The following is a 26871-nucleotide window of genomic DNA, read 5'->3' as shown; positions in this document are numbered from 1 at the left end:
AAGGACTTATCAAAAGACAATTCACAAAGAAAAGAAAGTGAACAGTCTGAAGTGAGAAAAATCAAGCCAATGTAGGAAGATCAAACCCAATGCATTCTCATGTGAATATAAGAGTCCTAATGTTCCAAACATATATTTATATATTCCATTTCTCTCTAGTATACAGAGAGAGAGAGAGAGAGAGATGCTAGAATGCCTTTGGGACATCAACCTAAGAATGTAGAACTGATTTAGTGACATTAATAACATATATTCTTCAATCAACTAAATAATACCATTAATATGCTGTGATTATGGCTATATATTGCAAAAGAATTATTGGGGAAACTTGGAAATTACAAGTTCATGGGAACCAACCATGTTGCTTCTCCAATCACACCACAAACCCATTTACTTATACTAAGTGAAAGCAAATGGAGAAAATAATTCCACAACTTAGTTTATTTAAAATGACAGTATTACATATTACAACACAAAAAAAACCTGAATCCAACCAAATGCAAATTCGGTCCGTCGATCGGTCGGTCGCGATCCGATCGAAACAAGTTTTGCTAGATTTTATTGGAAATGGTGTGAAACCGAACAAGATCATGGATCTTGTGTTATCAGAAATATTGATCCGGATAAAATAATTTTCTTCACTATGTTATGAACATAATAAATACACATAACATACTAATATTATATTACATAGAGCTATCTATGTAAGCAAGTAGTTGAGGACCCATTACTGTGGGCTTGTCTTGGAAGGGAGAAAGCACAAGGGAAGGGGACCATCATCACTTACTGATAGTGGACCCCAGAGCTGGAGTCCATGTGATTCAACCACCGTAAGGTTCGAGTGGGCACCACAGGATGAGGGGCCCATCCAATCTAAACACTACGTGTTCGCTTCTCTCACTCACTCTATTCATTCATTCATTCATTCATTCATTGGCCTATATGCGTATGTTGTGCTTACTCCCTACGCCATTCTCTTCTACACTGCCCCTTTCTTGATTGGATTTGGATGTTCTTTTGATTAGACAGAGGGATGAATAAACATAGAAAGAAATATATATCGAATTATGTTGCTATATAATAAATAGATGACTAGCACTATATTGTTGTTATTGTTATGATCATTTCTATCTATGACAACAAAATTACATTCTAATTCTAATTCTAATTATTATTATTTGATGAGATGGATCGTTTTGTAATGTTGAGCAGAGCTATAAATAAATGTCAAAGTCGTTTGATGCAATTCTTGGTCAGACCGATCAATCATTTGACTTCATGTACCTAATTGGCTAGAAAGTGTGGCTAGCTAGCACCTAAGGTCCTAAATGCACGTAGTTAATTGAGTTCAGTGCATTTCTTGCTTCTTTGTTTCTTGTGTGTGTTCTGATGATGATCATGGGGGGAGGAAGAGATAAGGAAGGAAGGAAGGAACGAAGGAGGAGATTGAGAATCCATTCATGCTTTTATGTGGAAGACATATGAAGTATGGGGGACCGCTTGATGGCGGTGGGAGGAATGCACCACCACCCAAGTTGGCTTGTGGAAGATGACAAGAGCCTTTGTTTGGTGAATTGGTTTGGTGCTCTTCCATTGCCATCAATAATGCATTTTAAATAATAATAATAATAATAATATATAATTTCAAATATAGGAATCTCTAGAAACCATTATCTTTTATATATTTATTTATATATGATCTATTCATTAAAAATAATATACATATAGTAAGCATTAGTTATTTATTAGATTGATCTAAAGAAAATAGGGGACGCAATCTAAAACTTAAAATTCATGGATGACTTAATCTGATGAAAAACTCGACGAAAAATATTTAATTCATTGATTTCACTCTTAATACTTTTTATTCGGTAAAATTTGTCTGACGATTAAGTTAATAGGAGCTTATTAATTTTTAAAACCTTCGTTATACATTCGATTATAAGAGATTAAATATTTTTAATAATATATTATTATGAGATATTATGTTATAACATATATAATTAATTAATATTTAGATTGAATAAGGTGTCGAGCTATAACTGAGCTAAAATAATAATCATATCACTTAGAGAAAAACATAATAAAAGTATTTACTATAGTATAAACATAGTTACAAGAGACTCTACGGTGTGAAGAGTGCGTAGCTGAAGACATAAAAATGAAGACGGATAAGAAAATATATTTTAATTATCTTGATTTATTAAAAATATTATGCTATACAAAAAAAATTCATAGGAAAAGTAAAGTTAGAGGTAGTTGGAATTTATGATTGTTGCAAATTTTCCTTCGTCAATAAATTACTTCCGACCTTTCTCTCTCATTCCCCTTGACAAATGCAACTCACACTCCCAACTTTCTCATTAGGATCAGATTGACCATAGCCTTTGGCTTTAGTCTCATGTTGGCATCGCCTTTGTTTTCTTGTAGCCTCCTCCAAAAGCATAGCTTCATAGGCCTTCGATAAACCGCCATCCCATCTGAAAAGACATGTTATGCATAATTAATAAAAATAGGTAAAGATCTTATAAATATTTTAGTAAATATATTTTTCATAGTTAATAAGGATTATATTTATAATTGGTCATTTTATCTTATTTTTACATTGGATATTTTTTTTTATTAATTTAATGAAGAATATCTTTCTTCATCTATTAATAACTTTCAATCATAAATATCACCGTTGACTGTCATATCTCTTTTGCTATTTTCTTTTGCTATCACCACAAACGATATCGCTCGTTGTCCCTTGCTCCCATCAGAGTGACTAATGCCACCCTTGCCTTCTTCCTCTCCTCATCTCTTTTTGCTTGTTGACTGTTTGCTTCCTCCTTTATTCTTTCGCTCTTTCTCATTTAATGAGCACGAAAAGATCTTAGTAGACAAAGAGGAAAATAGATGAAAGAAAATGAGAAGAGAGAAGATGACGAAGGAAAGAGAAAAGAAGAGAGGGCGGTGCTGCTCGCGGTGGGAGAAAGGGACGACAACGACGATGATAATCGGAGGCTACTAATGGAGGGAGAGGGATATTTTCATCAAATTGATAATAAAAAAAGTCCATAGATAAAAATCAAGTATGGGATGCTATTTGATTAAACCCTCAAGGTTTTTTAGTTAAAATGTCCTTTATAATTCAATATATATTTCTTGTACTTCAAAAGAACTTGTTGATGTTGGACTCATGTATATCTTTGTTGGGCCTCCACATGAACTTGCCTTCTCGGTCCACTATAGGAAGTTTACAGTGGCCCCCATCTGACGTGGACGATGAGATGCCCTTTCTGTCATCAACGCGTAAAAGGACTCTTTTCATTGGTCGTTGGATGCGCCGGAAGCGCGGTCCACTCAAGGAACTAATAGTAAAGAGACCTTTCCCTATATGCTGGTTCGGTCGAGACACGGGAGGCGAACTCTTCCACCACCACCACCTCCTCCTCCGCCTTACACGCGTCGCCTCGTTGCTTCTCTTCGAAGCTGCATCTCCGGCGCTCCATTCCCGTCGTCTTTCCCCATCCGACGAGTGCCGAATCCGACGGTCCACGTTTCGCTATTCCACCCTTATATCTACTGCTCACCGTTCGCGTTGCTGTTTCCAAAACTCCGCTTTTCTTCCCGGAATGGAACTGTTGGAAGCGCCGGCCGTGGTTTCCGCCTCCCTCGCCGGCGCGCTATGGGCGTGGCTCGTAGCCCTCTCCGTGGCCCTCGGCCTCTATCGCATCAGGGCCGTCGCTCCCAACCCCGACAACCCCCACGTCGTGAGCCCCGAAGCCCCGCCGGCCCTGATCCAGCTGCAGTTTCGCCTCCTCTCACTCTTTAGCCACGCCGAGCCGCCTGGTGAAGGACAGCCCGGCGCCGAAGGGGAGGTTCATACGGAGGGCGTCCAGGAAGAGGGCGACGGCGAGTTGGAGCAATAGTTTGGCCCAGTACTTTAGCAGTCATATTTGGCCCAAATAGGCCCAAAAGAGACCCAACCCGTTTAAATTTCAAACCCTCGTTTCTGCCGACGGTCTCTCTCTCTCTCTCTCTCTCTCTCTCTCTCCTCCAAAGTTAAAAGGGAAACACAGGAAAGACCACCATCGATACAATGGCCGCCCTTCGTGAGCTCAAACCATTGGAAGATGTAGCGGGTCCTCGAGATGAAGAAGACAATAATGATGTTGATGCAGATGAATGTTCTTCGGAGGAGGAGGAGGAAGAAGAGGGAAAGTTGGATTGCGACTTGTGCGGGACGGATGATTCCGAGGAAGATCCTACGTTTGATGTCCTGGAGGAGACGCGATCGGCCCTTTCAAGTATCTCTCTCGAGAAATCCAAGTGTCGGTAGGGGTTCTTGTCTCGTTCGATCAAAGAGATGAATGTGGACTCCGTTTCTTTTCTCTGTTGAAACTGGTTTTGGCACATACAGGAAAACGAGAAAAGGGGATGGAGAAAATGGGTCGGATTGCCCCCTGGTGGAGATTCCGGAGCTCGACGCGAAGGATAGGAAATGTTTCGAGGTTGTCGAGAAGCTTATCAAAGGTCAGTCGGATGCCATTCCACATATTTTTCTTCCTGTTCCTCTTGTATTTTTTTATCAATGCGTCTAAAAGCTTAAGCCTATAGTTTTATATTCTTGACAGTTCCGTTTTCATCCTCTATATTTTGAGACACTAATTGCCATTGCATATTTTATGTAGAAATAAAGAAAAAAAGGGGAAATTTTCTTATAACATAAAGAGAAAATAGTTGATTGAACATTCGTTGCGGTTTCAATCTAACAATTGTTTGCTTCTCCTTCTTGTTTAGTCATGTTGAGATTTTTCTTTAATTCATTTTGAAACCCCTGTTTCAACAATTTGTAGTTTTTCTTGTTTAAGAACTTCTTTGCTTTCTGTGTGGTACAATCTCTTTAGAGATGCTCTAAGACGGACTCATGCCAACGCATTGTTGCTTTGATATTCTATATTCCTTCCTGGGTAATTTCCATAGTAATTTTGATATTCTTGAAGACTTCAAAAGGAACAAGTTTTGTCTTTTGGCCCCAGCAAATTTCTGCACGTAAAGATGTCTCTTGAATCGTACTACTTCTATGTTAACAAAGAGTCATCAAGATTTGCTCTATTGTGCTAATTGTTTATGTACAAATGATTTCTGATAAATTATTATCTTCCTTTTGTTGAGACAATACCTAATGTCTAGCCGATCTTCTTGAGATGACAGATGGCCAGATGGAGAAACTTAAAGTCGATCAGTGCAAGGTCTATCTGAGGAAATATGGGCTGAGGTTAACAGGAAAGAAAGACACCCTCATAGGGCGAATCAGAGAGCACCTAGAGTATGTAAATTTTAATATAACTATTATATCTTTCACTATTAACTTAAGAATTTGTTGGAAAGTAAGTGTATGTGTGCCATGTCCTATAGCTGATGGTTGGTCACCCAAAGAACATATTATTTGGTCACACAATGTTGAGTCAACAATCTTCGATTAGCATAAGCATTACACACGAACCAGTTGTCCACTTCTAAGTTGTTTTATCTTACATAATCAATTGCAGGATCAAAGATGGTGGTGGAGAAAGAAAGTATCCGATTTCTAGCTTTGTGGTTAATTGCAAAGGTAAGATTCATGTTTCAGTGCAGTAAAGCATTAAATAAAGCACATTTAGTGGTATAATGGCTTCTAATTATTCTAAGCAAACAACGATAAACTAAGATAGCATAATTAAGTGGGTACAAGATTTAAGGCTATTGTTACTTGATTAAATAAAACAATATCAGCATCTTTTTGCTGATCTATCAAGCACACATTTGATTAACAATCAATGCTTCTTTCTCTATCTATAGGTGATGCCTGCACTGGGGATGTGGTGATGTTTGAGCAGAATGTATATGAAATGTAACATGTCTATATATACTCATGATCATTTTTGAAAATCTCAAATATTAAAAATGATTCTTCATTGTTCATGCTCCATTTCTACGTATCTAACTCTCATATGTTCGTTCTGCCCGACTTTATTTCAGGTTTAGCATTGCATCAAGAAGTGCCACAGGTCCCCCTTGTGGTATAAGGTTAGTAGCCGGCAGGATTGTGAAGGAAAGCTATGGCGCAGCCAAGCAGCAACACACGTTTACAGTATGATATAAACACCATAGTAGAGAAGTTTCTAACCTTTATCAACCACTGCATAACATCTAAGAGAATGTCACTGTCATTCTGGGAGTAGATTGAGGTGCTATGGAGCAAAGGAGAAAAAACACTACCTCTTCTCTACCCCCTCCTTATCAAGGGAAGAAACCTCTACCGTTTCAAGACATTGAGGCAGGTGGGTGTTCTCCAATGCACATAACAAGAAACACGAGTGTTGCTATAACAGATGGTCTAATTTCTTGATTTGCAGAGGTGGGATGATGAAGAGAATAGGAGAAAAGTTTTGCAGGAGAAACATGCAAGAGGATCCTTTGCACGATTTTCTCGAGATAATAGGATCCAGGAGAAGATGCTGAAAAAAGACAGATTGGACCGGTAAAAATTTGACTAAATGAAGGTTTCTTTTTTCCTGTGACTTCAGTTTTTTTCCCCCCTGAGATTTTAACTGAAGTTTTCATGTAGAGGACTATTAACTAAATGACCTTGCATTTTCTGTAACTTCTTATCCTGGTTCCTTGAGGAGATATTTAGGAAAGAAATAGTTTACATACCAAGCAATTGAGTAAATCCTTTACTCTTGAAATGACCTTAGAAAAAGTTAGAATTCAATTACAAGAGATTGAATGGTAATCTTTAAGTTGAGATATTTATTTCTTATTATTATATGTTGTTTAAGAAGCTTATTGGTCAATCATTTTTTCTTTAAGTTAATGGCATTTTCTTGATCTTTTGTTCATTTGTTATTACAGGATTCAGAAGAAAAGTAGTAGTAAAACGGTAGGAAAAAAGGGAATTCTCAGCCAAGTTGATCCATTTCGAGCAGCTGTTGTCGAACAACATAAGCTTCAACATGGACAACCACCTCAGCAGAGTCTAAACTCAGTCGACTTGAATTTTATGCAGGAAACAATCCTCAAAGAGATGCCAGTAAGTGGGCCTGGACCTCATCTATGGATGAGGTTTGATAAACCAACTACTACAAAGCATCAATCATTTGCTGTTCAACTGCACAAGATTCAGCATCTACGATCATTGCAGCACAATCTAAATTCGGTCGAATCAAATGATCCGAAACAAGCAACAAGTTTCAAGGAAAATCTAGAAGAATGGCCTGGACGACATCTGAATATGAGGTCTGATAAGCCTATCATGCCTGAGAATCAGAACTCTTTTCACCAAGGTTCGAAGCAAACTTCAGGTGGCTTTCAGCATCATCAGATCACTTGTGGAACATTGCAGAAACAGAATTATCTCCCGGACATGCACCAGTTGCACCTTCATGCAGAACGTCATCACCAGTATCGACTACCTCAACAGAGAGCATGCTCCTCCCATCACATGCAACCTTTGGTTAGTGTGAATTCTTTCCACCAGATTCCACCGAAGAGGCAATATCCTATAAGAGACAGAGAATCATGTCGCTTCTATCGCCAAGGAAGGTGTTATTTTGGAGTAGAATGCAAATATGTGCATGACAATTAGATTTATGGTGACCAATTTCTTCTTTGGCATTAGCTTTGTCAAGATAAAAATAGATGATTGCTAACTTCGTCCAAACTCATTTCTATGAGTCCATCATCTATGTTGTTTGATTCTGCAATGGTGTTGCAGGAGCACTTGTGCTGAACTTTTGCATACAACAACATATTGCCTCAGATCATTTGTCCTGCGATCAAATGTTTTGTAACCTGTTTTATCTTTTTGCCAATCTTACAAGGCAAAATTAGTTCGTGTGAGAGAAGTGACATCAGTAGAAACCTTCTGAGCTGACGACATATACGAGGCGTCCATCGGATAACCAAAAAATAAATGTAAAGGCTTGAATGCTATTTAGATGATGAAATATAGGTTGACTAGTAGACTAAATAAGGTCACAAATCCTATTAAATTGTTAGTACATGTATGCTTAATTTTCAAAAACTAATGCGCGATTAATCTTTCGCTCTCTTCGATAATATTTTGCACGAAAAATGCAAAGCATTACATAACGAATAGTTTCATTATCTCCTTTGAAGGTTGAAACATTCATGCCATCTGTAACCAATCCTTTCCATGAAAAGACAAAATATGATGCTTTCCATGAAAAGACAAACAATACACCACATGATAGTAAGCAACACAAAAATGATAAATAAAAAAATAATTTTAATATTCTCTATGTTTCAAATGACTTTACCGATAAAAAATAATTTTAATATCTCACATATTAAAAATAAAAAAATATTAAAATTATTTTTTAATTATCATTTTCATATCAATCCAATATATAATATAATGTATTATATTCTCCATCAATACATTTAACGATGTTAAAATAAATAAAATTATTTATTTCACTTGTATAAATAAAAAAATCTCAATATAAATCTTTTAAATACAAAAACTATGATATTAATAGAATCCAAGTATAGAAATTAATATATAATTAACTCGCAATTAGCCTATCGCTAGGCCTTAATATATAAGGAAAAAAAATCACTAGTAGCTGTTAACAGGTTCAGAGGTGGATAGTAAAATGGTGAGAAAAGCAAGCATCCAGAGGCACTGAAAGTGCTACCTAAATAAATACAAAAATTGAAACTACTTGACACATTCATGATTCCCAGCCTGAGGAAGCAGCAGGTGGAGCAGTTTCCCAACCAGATGGAGGAGGAGCAACAGCACCATCAGCAGGTGGAGCAGCAGCCACATCCCATCCCCCAGCAGCTATGGGAGCTGTCCATAAGAAAGACAAACATGTCAGATCCATTCCTTGAGAGACAGAATTGCACTATAGTTTCTTTTGCAATGGTTCAAAACGCAGATTGACTAACATGCTTTGTACACACGTAATTATTTTATGTGCCATATTACACTAAACCTTAATGCCATGGGAATATACACCCCGAGAACTGCTATCTTAAAGAACTACCGGTTGCTCCGATATCAAAATTATCTTATACTGGACATAATTGTTCTCTACAAACTACAAGAATAAAAGATTAACACCCTCATAAATGTGATGACAAGGACACCACTGACCTCAATAAGAATGCAATCACATCTGTCAAGCTGCAATTAGTGACAGAAAAAAATTCGGCCACCCCTATGTAACTGATAAATTATAATAGTTCCTGAATTATTGTGTTAATGGTTTTAAAAATAAATCTGGATAAAAAGGTAAAGACAGGGAAACAAATCTGGATGCACCATATTTCATTACTTTGATGCGGAGGGTAAATCCTAAGTATCATTTGCCTATATGTCTGGTTAGAGGAAGTAGTAAGCCTTTGTGGAATCAGGTGAGACTAACCTCAAGATTTCATTAAAGCATATCATAGGTCAATATAAACTTTGTTGTATAAATATCATCACATCAAGAGTTCGAGTCTTTCTAAAAAAATATATCATACAATTACCGAGACTAACCTTGAGCAGCAGTCCACTCAACCCCAGGAACCAGAGGCACGACGGCAGGTACAGCTCCCACATCAGGCATCCACTGTTCAGTAGTCCATTGTTCATTTGGTACCATAGCACCATAACCAGGAACTGCACCAAAATCGGGAGCAACTGGCGCTTCCTCTTCCTCCTGTTCCTTGGCTTCTTCAGGGTCTCTGTAGAAAAACAGATCAACCTGCAACAACCTGGCTTAATTAGAAAATAAAGGTATTAAAAGAACACCTCCAATATGCATTGATGATGAACCACCATTAACTTCAGGGACAAACAAAAACTAATTACTTCTCAATAAAATAAAAAGAGAGCAAAGACGTAAATAATACAGTAGTATGGTGAGCTATTCTTTTTCAATGAACCCAGGGGAATCACTATACAGATAGTTCTCAAGTGTAATAAAAATTTATACTAACAGGCATAAAGAATTTTGGAGTACAAGACTACAATATGTATGCTTTAAGATGCTCCTATTATGAAGCAATGGAGTTCACATAAACTCAAGGCCAAGGTTGCCATTAAAAGATTACCATTAATAATCTAAAAAATTTAAAAACAATTATACCAAACTGTATTAAGACTTTCTTAACCCTGAATAAAGGCATATCCATCAATGCATGCCTTGCTAAGGCCAGTAAAAGAAAACTAGAGGTGAACAACTTATGTAAGCTTACCATTACTTCCCATTTACGCCCAAGAGGAATGGTGCCACGCATCTGCAGAACCATCCTTGACAACAACCAAAAGAGGCAGCCAATACTGTGTTTTCCTTTATTGTTTGCTGGAATTCCAATATCAACATATCGCATTGGAGAATCAGTGTCACAGAAGGCAATTGTTGGAATGTTTCCAAGAGCAGATTCCTTGATAGGCTGTTGGTAAAAAGATCAAACAATGTTTTAAATAATCTATCTGTTCAGATATAAAACTTCATTTTTTTTTTACAGATTTTCTCACCTGGTGGTCGGTCCTAGGATCAGTAAGGATTAAAAGGCGAGGCTCACTAAAAGATGTTTGAAGCTGATTGGTAAAGGTACCAGGTGTATGCCGCCCTGCAATAGGATGAGCACCCGTGTACTGTGCAAACTTCAAAACAGCTCTCTGACCATATGGTCTTGCAGATTGGACAATAATATCCTGAGGGTTCTCGATGGCAACTATGACTCTAGCTGCTAGCTGAAGCTTCTCCCATGTTTTACCAAGGTTGATGATGTGTACACCTGAACAGTTAAAAGTATAATTGTTGAGAAACAGGGCTTAGCAGGTGATTATATGATTACATAAAGACAATTTGCTAGGTCAACAATAAAAAATAAAAATAAAAAAAGAACAAGGAAATGCAATATGCACATATTAATATGTGAAAAACTACTAGTTAGTGAAAACTAGAACAATATTCCGGAACTGAACTAAACTTCTACAACACTATCCAAAATATCCATCAAACCATAATACTCTTTCAGATCAGGTGGCCCTTTAATGAGTTCATTCATAGTTTATACATTTTAGTGTTTAATCAGATTGGTCCTTACTTCAGGTTACAAGGTGCTTTGGTGAATCAAAACCAGTCATTTGGGAGTACTATAAGCTCTAGCAAATAGAAAAGGAATATTGGTTGGGATTTATACTCTATTTGTTGTTAGCATTATGGAATTTCATATTTCAGCCACAAAAACACACTGCTCACCAACATACTTTAACATAATGAGCGAAAACAACTAAAAATAAATCAATAAACTCTATAAATAGAAACATGTGATTAACTAAAACAAAAGCCACTATGGTAATCTGTACAGAACACTTGAAAAAAATCTGCAAACATATCTTCCTGTCAAACCTAATTGTAATTCTTTTAGGTTCCTGAGTAAAAGATGCTGAATGATCAACAAGTTTTGGATTATAAATTCATGAGTTATTTAGAGACAATTGACCAAATGGGGTTTTGATATACAATGTCAACCAACAATTAATATGATGGTGACATAATCGGAGGAACAAACTAGCAATTTCCACTGATGAGCAAACCTGCTGTTTGCAGTAGTAGAGAATACTGAGATATGTTGTGCACATTGTGCTTTACAACGACCACTATAGTGTACTATAATGTATCAAGAACCAATATCTGTTTTTAAATTTTTTTTTACTTGCATGACTGCCATGTCATTCACAAGAAACAATATCCATTCTTCAATGTGATTCTCAGCTTGCAGAATCCTTAAGGTCCCCTTATTGCTTTCAACCTGCATCTATTTAATGATAAGTAGGCAAAAATGACCTTCAATTACCTTTACATAAGCACATCTTATGGGGCATCTACATGAGAGGTGTTCCTAGGGTTTTCCGATAAAACCCAGAACACTACTCATCTATGTTCTTGCCTATATTATGGACCTACTTCCACATTCCAATGACAACAATGCCGCCACTGAATCACCACAGCGAAATCTCTTTGTGAACCAAAAAGTAAATCCTATCTTCCTCAAATATGAGAATAAAAGCCATAAGCTCCGACGACAGTCAACCTTCACTCTCAAGAACACAAACTTATTTCTCCTCCACCACAGTTCGTTGCCATTAACATATCATATCAAACTTGCAAGGCAAAACATGAAACCAGAACAACAAATAGAAAGCACTACCAAACCCTCATGGAACACTACTATCAATTACTCCTCTCAGGCCCGGACGGCCAGAAAGCAGAAGAAAACAGAAGAAAGGATCAGACATCAAGGAAAGAAGAAAACAGAAGAGCGCAGAGGCGGTATCAAGGGGTCACCATCGGATCTGCGCTTGTAGACGTAGCGTTCCATCTGGAAGTCACAGTTCCTGGCGCCGAGGTGGACGTTGGCGGCGAGCATCATCTGTATGTCCTGCTCCTTCGGCGACAGCACACGCGTTGCCATGGCTTCGATCCCGAGAGCTCGCTCAACACGTTCCCGTGCTTTTGATCTCGCGAACGGCGTCGGCTGCGTAGCGCAATGGAGGACGAGTCGATGTTTCGCTTCTTATTTCCTGTTAAAAAGCCCTAGCAGCACATTAAAAGACCAAAATGCCCCGAAACTCGTAGAAAACCGATGCGGTTCGAGCGCGTATACGAATGCGAGTAATAGGGACCGGACCGGGACTCGGCTCGGTATTGGACGTGCATTCGAGAGACCGTTAGAAACCCTATCGGATCAGACATTGAAACGGCCAAATCTATGATCGCCATATTATTAGTGAGACTGATCGATCGACGGATCAGAACATAGGTTTTATTTTTTTATAAAAAATAATTATATATTGTGTTAAAAAATAATATATATATATATATATAGATAAAAAATAATTAATAAATTATAAACCATTATAAAAACATGTCTGTAATGAATAAATAAAAAAACACCCCTTGATCATATATAGTAAATTGTAAATTCTTAAGAGCTGGACGACGATAAAAAAGAGAATAACAGTGAGACGAAAAAAGAATAACGGTGAGAGAAAATAATATTAGAGATGAGAAAAGAAAAAGAGGAGAAAATAATATTTCATTTTTTTTTAATCTGGTCTGAGCCATATAATTACGGTTATGAAACATATCGTCAGATATGTTAATTTTGATTTTTGATTCATAACACTTCTAATGAATAAATGCATCCACGATATTAGCATCATCCATATCTGTCATGATCTCAAAGAAATACAAATCAAATAATCAATGAGCTGGGGCACTGTATTTCAAAAAGCATCTCAAAGAAACTTGTATACTTACAAATTATGGCCAAAATAAACAGCTTTAGCCGTAAAAGAAAATGAAACAGATCGGTTCTGTTACAAGTTTAATCAAGGCCACCAAGGAATCATAACTAATGTAGGCAAACCCTCCAATGACAGGATTCCAGTACTTAAAGAGTAATGCCACGATGTGGTCTCAAGAACAAATTCAGCTAAGCATGGGGAAGATGCGGGTAACATGCTCAAATGGCACGCCTTCTGCCGTGTGCTTCTTCAGCTCCGGGTGGTTGAACTCGTTGCGAGGAAGGACAATCAACTGTGAGCGGCCATGACTCTTCTCGAGGACCCAGCCACTGTTGGCCACATGATGTTCGATAAACTTGTCTAGGGAAAGACCTTCGATGTTGATGGCCTGTCCAAGCATTACAACATAACATGGAATGAGGGAAAAAGAAAAGTGGGCAGTGAGCTTAAGCAACTATATTCCTTCTGAGCACCCATGGTGTTTCATCTTGAGGCCACTGCATGAAGAGTAGCCCAGACTTCTTACAAATGGAGAAAAAAAAAAAAGGTTCAAACTTTTGAACTAAACAATCTCTGCAAGTTAATCAGTCTCTCAATAAAGGGTAAAATGTCTTACACATGTGCATCAATCGATATGTCATATTCTAACCACTGATGTGCCTACTGACTTATACTGTCGACCATGTAACATGAAAGATAGCCAATTGGCACCAGATTGGGATATCCATCCATATATTGCAAAAAAAAAAAAGGGTGACCAAATATTGACTATTCTTAAAGGTAATAAACATAATAGTGGCATCAAGAACATTACATTACTTAGTGGGTGGACAGAGTAGATGCCTCATTACATGGTGCAAGAAGCATGCACTCTTGAACCAGCATAACCCGGGGACTAGAACAGAAAATAAAACAAAAATTAGAAATGTGTGTAGTAAACGACTTCATATCAGAACCAGGTGGCTTTTGTTATTTTAACTGGTATTTATACATGTGTATATATAAATATTGGAGAGAAATAGACTTCAGGACGTGTTTATCAAAGCTAAATAAATGAAACTAGTATCGGCTTATGAAATATCAACATCAGGATCACATTACAACCCACATTTATGCAGCAAAATGTAACAGCTGAAAAAGCCCTTGCACCGACCAGAAGTTATTACATAAATGATCAGTAACATGTTAATTCTTGTGTGTGATAAAATTATGCCAGAGGCAAAACTTGATGCCACAAGATCAGAGAAGCAAAAACTTGTGATTACCATGAATTAAACTCTGAATAAACTAACAAAATTAGCAATCATCATACAGCAAATTGTGCCTCATTTTGGGTAAAAAGGAACTGATATTTTAACATTATACACTGCATTCGAACCACAATCAGGAACATACAGATAAAAAAGGAAAAATAAAGCAACATTACCTCGGCAAGTACAGGCCTTGGCACTTTCTGGTAAGTCAACGAGAGAACATGAATTGCATAAGCTTGGATAGCTTGTTCAAAACCTGCATCAAATAAGTCATAAGCCACAAAAACTGACCAATCTACTGCCTACAAGTACAAATTCAAAATGTATAACATGCATACATGTATCAAGAAGAAAATGGGACTGAAAAAAGAAGCATTCAACATTCCCTTTTTTCCGGCCATGGAAAGCTTTTAGGAAAGCATAAAATTTAAAAGAAACAGAAAAGGTGCTTGTTGTCAGGAGTCTTAACTGTTTGGCTACATTCTCCAAGTGGCATATCTATTTATACACCAAAATTTTCAACAAAGATGACCTTTTCTTTCTCTTTTTTTCCCATCGACAAGCTTATAAGAAAGATTATAATATAAAAGAACCAGAAAAGGTGATTGATGTCAGATATCCAGCTGAATGAATACGGGGTCCAATTGGTATATTCCATACTCCAACAATCACAATATGGGTGACCTTTTCTTTTCTTAATTTCTTTATTAAATTACAATATTGGTGACCATAAGAACATAGCTTGAAAGTAAAAATATCATGATTCCTGTTGTCTTCTTCTCCTCTTCCGTCGATCTGTAAAGATACAGCCTTTCTTCCCAAAAAGGAATTGCCTTATGCATATTATACACGTCCTAAACTTTTCCTAATTGATCCAAATGAAACTTAATAGAAGCTAAATTAATCCCTGCCATGAAGGGAGAGTTGGCACCAAAAACCCTCATTTGATCTTGTTGAGCTTCAGTATTGTCTTCAAAGAAGTACCCAGTATTATGAAAAATTGATGGAAAGGTCTAATATTTTTCTTCTAATCTCTACCATAGTTATTATCTTCCTCATCACAGATTCATCAAAACAGGGAGTAAGTAGCACATTCAGAACAACAGTATCTTTCTAGATTAAAGATCACTTCTGATAAGGCATGTTTTGCCCCGCGGATACGTCACAGCTGATGCCACACGTCACGTCAAAACTCGTACCCCAAGACACTATTCGACATGCCTGGTCCCGACAATCCCAGGACGGCAACGCCCCGCACACCAAGCCGGAATCCGTACTAATGTCGTGTTGTGTCCACCACGCCAATCCACGTACGACCGACCCTCTCACGCTAGTATAAAGACCTCTATCTCAGCCTCCAAAGGGGAGGAGAAAAAAACAATACCACCCACAACTGACTTGCTCGTCGGAGAGGCCAAAGTCGGGAATCACCCGACGAAGGCCTTTTTTTGCAGGGAAGCGGTCACCTATGAGCCACGAGCACCTCACCTGGAAATTGCCATCCAGTAAACGACGGCGAGCTATCACCTATCTCGGGAACGGAGAGACGCAGCTCGACGCAGACGGCGCTCGAACCAAGAAACGCTGACCAACACCCCGTCGTGAAGGCCCGACCTACCTCAGTGTCCGACTCAGCCGACAGAGAACTCCCGACATCGATCCGTGGACCTAGCCGTGTTGACTCACCAGCCATGGCCCATTTGTTCCCCAACAACTTCCAATTTAAAGACACTTCATTGCAATCTAAATTTGGTTGTTATGCATAATGACAGAAACCATTTTGTCCTTACATCTCCAAACAATCATCTCTGAGCTACCACAACCCTTCTGCTCAGACCAACCAAGCTATCATATTTGGTAAAACATACATTAATAGGTAGTCAAGCAATTATATAAGGTCCACAAAAGGAACTTTGGAGCATCTAATATCAAATATGCACATGCACCAAGTCATATACATGCTTACATAGTATTGCTATCATTGTAATCTATAAAATTGGCTAAAAAGAATATGCTAAGTTCCAAGAGCACTATAGATGGTAGTTATGCTGTTCTAATGTCAGCTCCTAAGAATAACCCATAAGTTCAAGTATTCTTTTTACCAGGAACAACTTCAAGTATGCTGCGGCTCTTTGCTGCTTCATCCCAAAATTGACGAAATCTCGCAGTCTGCAATTGTGTTCATGAACTCAGAATACGAACAGCCAATAGAAACACATGCAAAAGGAAGACATACTTCTAGATAGTGAGAGAGAACAATCAATGTCTTGAACTTCTCTTCCATTTGCTGACAACAAAAAATTATAACGTTAGAAATGTAACTAAACCTGTGCATTGAAAGAAACAGCTGGATGAACAGTGACATATGGAATCTCAAAATCTACAAATAGGCTCATCGGGAGATGTTTTGAAAACAATTTAAAGTGCACAATCACAGGTCAGTTGAGACTAACAACTTAATAATCATCATTAATTTGCAAATTTTCTAGTATTTCTTCTTGTGGTTTATTATGCAATATAGCATAGGATTGAACAGAATACTTTAAAAACTTTTTTCTATGATTAAATCCATGTGCCCAGTGAGTTTTCCAAGTAGTTCTTTTTCAAAATAATGATTTTTTTTATTGTTAACAAGAAATCTGGCACGAAGAACAACCACAAGATTTTTTTTTCCTAAAAGATGTGCAGATGGATATCCATGTAATTAATCAATGAAGTTGCCAAACACACTATTAATGGCATTTAGACTAGTTCCAAACCATTAATTGCAATATTTTCATGAGTACATCCTTCCCATATGCTAATACTTCCTATCAAGATATTTTAGTTGTCATTGAAATTGCCCATTATTAGTACATATCAGAGTGAAGTCAAGGGCACAAAAATTTAAAATACCACTTGCTCAGGAATCAAGAAGAGACAAAGGCTAAAGTCTGAGGCTGGCATCGCCATAAGAGCCTGCAAGACAAGGAAACAAATATAATAAAAATTCATGAGACATCAAGAAAGTTCATCAAAATTCAATTGCCTTTTCTACTTTTCACTTCTTAAATAAGCCAGACCTTGATCAAAATCTGAACCACAATTGGAATACTCATTCGACCTGGCTCAAACTAAAATGAAAAAATAGTCAGCGGAGAAAAACTTATGATGTTCTTCACTAAGTTATACAAATAATGCCTTGAAACCCACACCTGATAGAGTCGAAGAAGGCAAAGGTTTGCATCCAAACTATATGTTTGAGATGAAACCTACAAGATAAACAAACGATGATTAGAAGATGTAGAAGAAAATATACAACAACAAACCATAATGTCCCAACTATCGGGGTCGGTTTCATGGATTTTGCCCGACTATTGAGCTGTGTTTAGGACAGTACTCCTACGCAAAAGTAAGAAAACTCGAATCTTCTAACTACTTACAGTTTCTAATATACTTTTCATAGATCTCCCTCTACCCCTCCTCGCACAACACCACAAACCTAGTTTTCTTGTAAGAAACCCATCAAACATCCTCCAAACAACCCATGCTGGTAACGTGACAGATTCAATCGATTCCAAGAGGAACCCGCAGATAACAGTGAGGAAGGAGTTCTTGGCCATGGCTTTCCAATCAAGTGGTAAGCGGAAATGGCGGCGAGAAGGAGATCAAAGAGAACGGCTTCAGGAGTGAATCACCTGCTCGTTGACGTAGTTCTCGAGATCAGTGAGGATATCGGGGTTGTATGGATTCACACTGACAAGTTGCTCCACCGTGTAGGAGACCTGCTGCTGCTCTCTCCCCATCACGCGATTGAAACCCTAGCAATATCGAACGCGAAAGGAAAGCAGGATGCGAGCTTTGCACGAAATAGAAGGGAAAAAGGTAGGCGGGGGAAACCCTAAATGTCTGTAAAGGTCGGGGACTTGGAACCGAGGTCAGTGACGGGCCGCAGAAGAACATTTGCTTCAAGATTGCCATTTTCTCTTGATCGGATGATCTATACCCTTGGGTGAGAGAGGCAGCATCGGTTTTCCCTGCAATCTTGGTCGTCAAATTCCCCTGTACTTTAAATTGTGATTGTTCTACTGCAGATTAATTGGGCTCTGCCAGTGGGTGACGGGTTAATTTGGGCCGCGTGTTGAATATGGTCAACTTTAATTAAATCGGGTAGGATCGAATACCAGTCAGATTAATTGAGTGTGGTTTTGATGATCCAATAATCTCATAGATCCGTATTCTTACTCATGTTATCTGATGAAGCCGGTTACGTGCCGTGATGGGTTTGGTTGTTTTACTACACGACTCTAGAGACGGATCAACTATGCGGCGCACAAGCGGCGATTGCCACTAATCCACCTTCTTTAGCCACTGGATGAGCGCCACGTTTTTATTTGCTAGTTAAGTGGTAATTAAAGTCGTGCCATTAAGCAAGGAGAAATTGAAGTGGTTATCGTCACGTCTTAAATGATTACAGTTGGCTCGCTCGTATACCCATCGATTTCTTTCCTTCTTCGCTAAACAACAGCTATTCCATCGAGTTTCTCCCTCAACCTGTTCCAGACCATCGCATTGATCCGACATCCTCTCGTTATCCGATCCAATTGGTGAGTTCTGACCGATCTCTGTTCTTCTTCTGGTTTCTTTCTAAAAAATCTTTTGCCCTTCTTTCTGGTAGAGTTTCTCCCCTAAATTTCTAGGGTTAACGTCGTTCTTCCCTTTTAATTCAAGATTTCTGGTATTTTCGATTTCGTTGTAAATTGTTAAATCAAGAAACAGGAGGTTTCGCGGTTTCTATTTCCATTTCTTGCTGTTCAGATTGATTCTTGGATCTTGATATTGCGACCGCGTTCCCAAGCGTGGGATTGAGTTTGAGAAATTAAGTAAAACAATTTGATGTTCCTACTATCATCCATAGAACCACATGTTCGAAGAACTATTGCTAGGTAGTATTCTGTTGACTGCCAAAATACTTTGTTCTTTCGTTACAATTATGGTTATTAAAAACAGTACCTTAAAGAATAGGTTTAGGTACGTCAAAGACTAGCTAGACCTCTGATAAAGTTTTTGGACTAGCTAATCCATTTTTAAGAACACGTTCCAATAATTATTTTCTGATGGATGTAATTATGGAGTCTCCCATGAATTTTGGCAATTAGTTAGCCGGAAAGATAGTCAGGATAGGAACTGATGTTCTTAAGGGATATATAGAGGTTTGCAATACCACCCGATCCGTATCGGTATGGGTGGTATTTACCAGTTCGTCATGTAATCTGTACATGAACCATGGTAAACTGGATATTATGCATGGTACATATCAGATGGTACAGGGCCAATATTGCCTGGTAAGCTCTGTACAGGATCCACATTGCTTGTTATGCTTGGTACAGGTTTGGTATTGCCCCGTAAGCTCATTACAGGATCAGTATCACTTGGCACCCTCAAGACAGTTGGCATCACCCATTACAGAGGCTGCATTGCATACAGGCTTTCCGGGCAGTTTCTTTTCTTTGTTTCTCAGTCATTTTTAGGCTTTTTTTAAAGCTGGGTCTGTACCAGTATATCAACACTTTGGTACACTGGTATAGTACCAGTTCGAACCCTGGCTGGTACAGTGTCGATATATATAATTGTGAATCTTGAGATCGAACACCTGTTGATTTCAACATGCATCGATGTAGTCATTTTAGTGTTAATATCTTTATATTTTGGTGACAGTGTCTTGACAACTTGAAGTTATAAACTCTCGTAGATCCTTCAGTGAAGTGAAAGCATTGTTGAATACTTTATTTCGTGGCAAATCTATACCTAGTTTTAGATAGTTAATAATATCTCAGGCTTAATTTGGCTGAATTATTATGTTCTATTTGAATTGCTACATATAAAGTTCCAAACTCCTTATATAGTCAACAGAGTCAAAGAATAGAACTTGGCCTGTTCTGATACCGAAAGTAATGAAATCTGCTATTGCCTTGGAATTATAGCTTGGACAGTAAATTGTCTTTTCAAGCAGATCTTCTAGGAGTTCATCTTTATCAAGCATGAACTTTCCAATATCCTTGCTTCTGATGTGACTACTTGTCAAGTGTTACTCTTCTTCTTGCTAATCCATCTATGCTAGATTGAATTTCTTCTCTTCATCCTAGAAATTTCAGGCGTTTCCTTTTCGTAGCATGCTATTATAAGTGATTACTGAAAAGGTTGCCTCACTACGTTTTGTGTTTTATTTGTCAATGGCAACATCCAAAAATAACACACACACACACACACACACACACACACACACACACACACACACACACACACACACATATATATATATATATATATATATATATATATATATATATATATATATATATCATTAAAAACATCTTAAATCTTTGCCTGTACCTAATGTCAATGCATAAAGATCATTGAAGTTCCTTTTACAGTAATTTTAACTTTCGGCTTTCATTTGCTTGATGGTTGGACTTCTCTTATTGTAAGTACCAAATAGCTCTTTAAGATAGTCTTGATGCAGGATGATGGAAATGCTAATGAAATGTTTTGGTTAATTGCTATGTCCTGTTTGCAAAAGAATTTACCTTTTATGATTATAATCTCAAATCTGAAAGCACACTGTTTCAGGAAAAGCTCACAAGTTTCAACTCCTGAATGAATCATGGTGACATCTGAAGAAATAACTACGTACTCATCACTCTCTAAGCTAGACACAGCAAATCATGATGATAGAGAGCGAGCTGATTTCTTGGTTGACCACCACAGCGGTTCATTATCAAGCCCAAGAGGGTCTAGACAAGATTATCTATGTCAACCATCATCAAAGCCTGACTTTCCTGACAACAATTCAACTCAGGAACCTTGCTTTATAAGTCAAAATGGAGCCAATCATAAAGGAAACTTGAAGAATGTTTTGAGTGGGTTATCTGCAATGGTTACGAGTCGGAACCTTGTTGATGGTGCTATTCAATCACAGCTAAATTCCAGCTTAGATATATCATTTTTGAGTTCTGAACTGAATGGAGATAGTTTTTTGTGTCCATCAGTTTGTATGCCAAGTGCGCCACCTCTACTTGGGGTAGAATCTGTTAACTATAGTGCATATAAAGAGATACTTGCAGCAGAGCCTCCTGAGTGGCTTCCAGATAGTTATTCTAAAGTCTGCATGCAATGCAATTCCCCTTTCACAGCAATTACTCGTGGAAGGCATCACTGTCGATTTTGTGGTGGTATCTTCTGCAGAGACTGTACAAAAGGAAGATGCTTGTTACCAGTCAAATTCCAGGAGCGAAATCCTCAGAGAGTCTGTGATACTTGCTATGACAAGCTTGATTCTTTACAGAGCATATTGATTAACTCAAATAGCAATGCTGTGCAGTCAGCTAAACATGATGTTACTGACTGGACATGCATGAGAGGGTGGTTAAATTTGCCTGTGGGCCTCTCCATGGAATATGAAATATACAAGGCCACAAATACTTTGAGAAGTTATTGCCAGGTACAATTTTCTATAATGTCTGTGTGATCTCTTTTAATGCAAATTGGAGATCTTTTAACTTATATGAGGATCTTTTTGGTTTTCAAATATCAAGTGACTTCTAATAAGTTCACAACTTTTACAATATGCAGGTTGCTAGATTAAATCCTGAGAAATCTATTCCATGGTCTGTCCTTAGAGGAGCAAAAGGGCTTGCCATACTAACAGTAGTTAAAGTTGGTGCGCTTCTTACTTACAAGGTTGGTTCTGGTCTTGTAATTTCACGAAGGGTCGATGGATCATGGTCTGCACCATCTGCCATTCTATCTGTTGGTTTAGGATGGGGAGCTCAGGTAAAACTTATATATTGGTGCTCCCCTTCACTTTCATGATACTAACATGCAGTGTTTCATGACTGTTTACCAGCATTATTACTTTGGATTCTTATGATTAACATAATTGCATCAGTTGAAGTTTTCGGAAAGATAGATTGTAATAAATGATGACTTATAAGGTGGTTTTAGGAGGAATGAAGATGGTTGAATTTTAGAAACAACTTGAAGGGTAATAAAATATGTATGTGGTTTATGACAATAAAATAGTGCTATAGAGAAGACTGAAGTGCTTAGGGTATCTGGAATGTAAATGATTTTTGTGACATGGATTGCAGAAGCTGGAGACCTGTTCCCATCTTGTGCAAAAATTTGATCAAAATAATGGAACTCCACTACATACACCATCTGAATTATAAATATCTTAGTGACTATCTTCCCAGAAGAAGAAAGAAGTGATAAAACATAGGAAAGAATAACCATAATTTAGTTTCAATGCTTGTGATGTCATAGTAATGAACTTTTTCTCTAAGGGCAAACCTGGTCTTTTATAAGGATTTACCATTGTGATACTGCATTCATGTATTCTAATGGAAGAGAAAAGCTTCACCATGTGCTAGTTTAGTCTGTGTGCATCTGACACTTTTTTTTGCACTGCTGTTGTTGCCAATGGCCTTTCCTCTAGGTATGTGTTTGGTCCAAGTTTGTATCCAATTTTAGACCAAGCTTTCTTTAACAAAAAATCCAAACTGGTGCTTAAAAGGTCCACCAAACGGTTCTCACAGAAAAAAATAATAATAATAAATTTTCTTTACTAAGGTGTAGAACATAGGAAATGCTAATAGCTAGACTTTTTTGGAGAAAAGTGGACAAAAATGAACTAGAAAGAAGGGATACAAAATTTTATTACAAAGGAAATGGAAGGTTAAGTTTTTCTAAAATTTGCGAAAAATTTATTGCCACCATTCAAGCATTGGAAAACTAATTTACTAATGGAAGCAATCTTTTATAGAATTGAATGGAGCAATAGTAGTAACTAGTTGTCAATGGAATTTTTGCCCAATTCCTTTCACTTCAATTTCTGTCATGACCATGGAATTTTGAATGTGTATGAATGTATTATCTTCTTTGATGTATTATCTTCTTTGATTCTGATAATCACATCACTATGGATGCTACTGAAACTTTTGGTGGCCCGTGCTGATGCAGCTTCCAATGTTGGTGTCTTGTGATTTGCCTAATAAGATCTACAATCCTTCTATCGGGGTATTTAGTTTCATGTTCTTTTTTTCTCTACAATTAAAAGAGACGTGACTGTTCAATTTTCCTGCAGTGGTGTTATCATGTTATGATGCATGTGCATACATAGAAGTTCATGCACTTGGGTGTGCTTATCCTAGTACTGGAGGTAAATCTCCAGATTCCACATGGCGAGAAATCCATTTTAATATAAATAGGAACAGAGGGATCATGTAACAGAACAAGTCTGGATTTTTCTTAATCTTCCAAATGGTTCAAGATATTCACTCGTATATGTTGGTCACAAGGAAATGAGTGTTCTGCATTGCTGGCCATAATATGCAAGTTAGAATTATTGATGTGTGATACATTACATACTTCCATTTTAATACAATATTTATGATTGCTTTATTGGGATAAATCATAGTTTGACCTGTGTTGCTTAATCACATTTTGAGGAAAAAATGAATTTTAATATTCTTGTATCATCCAAACTATCAAATCATCAATTAAACTCGGTGAGATGATAGTCTACTGTCTATGTAACTTCTGGCAAACTAATTGATATCTGTTTCCCCACTTCCATGCTATGGTCATAGTGCTTTGACTTAATGAGAACATGCCTTTAGCTTATTGGATTAATCTGACTTCATAGGCTAAAATGATACTAATGCACTTTTGATTCTTATGCTTGACCTGGGTACCCAAGCACTTCCATTAACTTATTTCATCAAGCAGACTTCATAGGCTAAAATGCCACTGACTTTTGATTGTTTTGCTTGGTCTAGGTACCCAAGGTCTTCTTCTACACCCAAATATTGTTCTTGTAATTTGATCCTTTCCTTCTGTTACACAGATTGGAGGCGAACTGATGGATTTCATCATTGTGCTGCATGGCTCTAAAGTTGTCAAGGCATTTAGCAGCCATATGCATATTTCATTTGGTGCGGGTATCAGTGCTGCTGCAGGACCAGTTGGCAGAGTGTTTGAAGCAGATCTCCGAGCTGGTGCTAAAGGGTCTGGCATTTGTTATACATACAGCTGTAGCAAAGGTTAGTCATTTTCTTAGCGTTGCATGACGGACGAACTTTGAGTCACTAAATAGTCATAGAATCTATGGATATTTTGTCCATTTGGAACACAATTCAATAACGTATAGTATCACTGTTAACTAATGACATTGTTTTGATTGACGACAGACTATGGAAACTAAGAATTTCAATCAAGACTAATATGGACTATTGAGTGTAAATTCAGTTATACTAAATCAAGTGATGACCTGTTACATAAGGCATGTTTGGTTGCTTGCAATTGGGACCATAAGAAAAATTGGGGTTGTATTTCCATGTCCTGACCTACAACTGATACCTGCAAGCTACCTACAGACATGCCATCAAATTCGGTGGTTTTCAGGCCTATGTAATATGAGTTGGTATTTTACCTGAAAAAAAGTTTCACTTGTAAATGCAATGCATCCTCAAATGATCAGCAACCAAATATTGCTTGTCATGGTATAATTTTTAAATGCATTACAACCCTGACTGCTGATAAAATGAAGCAAAATCAACACATCCATGCTAGAAAGAGATGATTTGAATGGAGAGCTGAATCTAGTATGTTATATGACAGTAAGACAATCACTGGCTACATGCTCAAGCCAAATGGATCATTATACGTTTATCATATAAATAGTAAATAATGAAAAATCTGTTTGTCTGAGTATATTTATTGTATCCATGATTTTCTTTCATTGTAAATTTATTCGATGTCACCATGAGTCTAAGAAATTAATTGTTTAATTAAAGAACAAACAAAGATGATCATAAATCAACTTTGTATCCTAGGATAAAATAACAGCACAGTAAGTTCATGATAATCATATACATGCATGATCAATTTAGTTGACAATTTCTTGATACCATGAATCTAGTTAATTGGGAGGTGATTAGTTGCCATACAGGAAGGTGATCATTTAGTGATCAAACTGTTTGATGCTTTAAAATATGTGAAGGAACAAGTTGAATTTATAGATAAGAATAGAATTATGAAATAATAGGTTCATAATGACTGTTATTCACATCAAATGTGTTTCATGTCCTCATGAGTGTGTACCCATCTTTACAATGTATAATGGATTTATTTTGAGATATTTTTTTCTGAAAAAGGGTCATGTTTTATGTGTTGGATGACTATGAATTGTATATCTAGAAAGACATTTCTAGCTGCGTCAGTGATGATGTTGAGATGGACGAGTAGAGTATCACACAGAAATAAGTCACGTGTATCTCGTTTTGCTGGTAGTCACTGTGCAAGTATAAGATGAAAAATTTTATAAGCTTATTTAGACATGTGGAATGACGGCAGTAACTACATAATGAATAATGGATGAGTAATATTAAATAAGAGTTTACATGATCAGGAGATAAATACCAAAACAAACTTTGGAACCATGTGGAAGGGCATGATACTTTCAGGAATGTTTGGGGTCTATACTCCCCAGTAGAGCTAATGGCAGAAAAGTTCCCATGCAGCCAGATTTAGATACATTTTTGTAACATCTACCATGGGTTGGTTATCTGCAAATTCATCAGGAATTGGTGTATTTTAAAACATTTATCTGACTATTTCCACAAGTTACTTTCTTTTTTTCTTATTATCTTTGCAAGTTTGCTCTTGCTGCACAGCTGTAGAAAGGATTATTTGGGTGCATTCCTTAATGCCTGTTATGATGATTTCGCTTATGATTGAAGAGTTGTCCTGTAATTTAACTATTATTGCGGGAAAACAATCATAATTGTTGCTCAACAGGTGCTTTTGTTGGGGTCTCGATGGAAGGGAATGTCGTAGCAACAAGAATGGACGCCAACTTGCGCTTCTATGGTGATCCTTACTTGACCACTGGTGACATTCTTTTTGGGACAGTGGAGAGGCCAAAAGCTGCTGCGCCATTGTACTTGGCACTGGATGAGCTATACTCGAAGGTTTCATAGTTAGCTTTTCGTTGGGTGGGGGATCTCATATGTGTACATTATGTATAGTTTCCCTCTACCACTAGCTTTATATGGTCTCTCACCTTATCATCTTATTGGAGGATAAGAGAGCATGAAAACCATTGCTTGCTCTCGGTATAGTTTACAGATTAAAATTGTGCATATTGTAGAGTCGCTTGACACATTTTATATACAATGAGAGGTAGTGAATAAAGAGAATGTTGGTTTAACCGATTGTGGGTTGCAATTTAATCTGAAAGATGCTTCATCAAATTTTGAAGAATTATTGACT

General features: G+C 37.4%; 4 protein-coding genes across 7 annotated transcripts; 2 read left to right on the top strand and 2 right to left on the bottom strand.

Moving 5' to 3' along the window:
• The first annotated feature begins 3974 nt into the window (after positions 1-3974).
• LOC135581275 (zinc finger CCCH domain-containing protein 62-like) lies at positions 3975-7810 on the top strand. 4 transcript variants are annotated; one of them, XM_065162897.1, is made up of 10 exons: positions 3977-4320; positions 4406-4518; positions 5200-5314; positions 5538-5599; positions 5827-5878; positions 6007-6118; positions 6210-6308; positions 6384-6508; positions 6883-7060; positions 7172-7810. In XM_065162897.1, the coding sequence occupies exons 1-10, from the start codon at positions 4085-4087 to the stop codon at positions 7613-7615; spliced, it is 1536 nt and encodes a 511-aa protein (XP_065018969.1). In that variant the 5' UTR covers positions 3977-4084; the 3' UTR covers positions 7616-7810. The 4 variants fall into 4 exon arrangements, with proteins under 4 accessions (XP_065018972.1, XP_065018969.1, XP_065018971.1 ...); XM_065162899.1 differs by having other exon boundaries at positions 3980-4320; positions 6883-6910; positions 7037-7810; XM_065162900.1 differs by lacking the exon at positions 7172-7810 and having other exon boundaries at positions 3975-4320; positions 6384-6530; positions 6883-6911.
• A 748-nt stretch (positions 7811-8558) lies between these two features.
• Positions 8559-12566, bottom strand: LOC135644858 (small ribosomal subunit protein uS2-like). The gene is made up of 5 exons (XM_065162788.1): positions 12345-12566; positions 10526-10788; positions 10243-10440; positions 9542-9749; positions 8559-8848 (listed from the first exon to the last, which is right to left on the bottom strand). The coding sequence occupies exons 1-5, from the start codon at positions 12469-12471 to the stop codon at positions 8727-8729; spliced, it is 918 nt and encodes a 305-aa protein (XP_065018860.1). The 5' UTR covers positions 12472-12566; the 3' UTR covers positions 8559-8726.
• A 693-nt stretch (positions 12567-13259) lies between these two features.
• On the bottom strand, positions 13260-18497 carry LOC135644547 (eukaryotic translation initiation factor 3 subunit K-like). The gene is made up of 8 exons (XM_065162214.1): positions 18237-18497; positions 17754-17810; positions 17622-17672; positions 17455-17517; positions 16796-16846; positions 16662-16728; positions 14733-14815; positions 13260-13694 (listed from the first exon to the last, which is right to left on the bottom strand). The coding sequence occupies exons 1-8, from the start codon at positions 18342-18344 to the stop codon at positions 13491-13493; spliced, it is 684 nt and encodes a 227-aa protein (XP_065018286.1). The 5' UTR covers positions 18345-18497; the 3' UTR covers positions 13260-13490.
• A 492-nt stretch (positions 18498-18989) lies between these two features.
• Positions 18990-26809, top strand: LOC135643975 (uncharacterized). The gene is made up of 5 exons (XM_065161302.1): positions 18990-19145; positions 21169-22039; positions 22171-22371; positions 24446-24641; positions 26398-26809. The coding sequence occupies exons 2-5, from the start codon at positions 21203-21205 to the stop codon at positions 26577-26579; spliced, it is 1416 nt and encodes a 471-aa protein (XP_065017374.1). The 5' UTR covers positions 18990-19145; positions 21169-21202; the 3' UTR covers positions 26580-26809.
• Positions 26810-26871: the final 62 nt, after the last annotated feature.

Source organism: Musa acuminata, chromosome BXJ3-8 (genome assembly GCF_036884655.1).
Source record: "Musa acuminata AAA Group cultivar baxijiao chromosome BXJ3-8, Cavendish_Baxijiao_AAA, whole genome shotgun sequence".
NCBI classification, from domain to species: domain Eukaryota; kingdom Viridiplantae; phylum Streptophyta; class Magnoliopsida; order Zingiberales; family Musaceae; genus Musa; species Musa acuminata.
The sequence above is the reverse complement of the archived record's forward strand: the minus strand, read 5'-3'. Positions and strand labels throughout refer to the sequence as shown.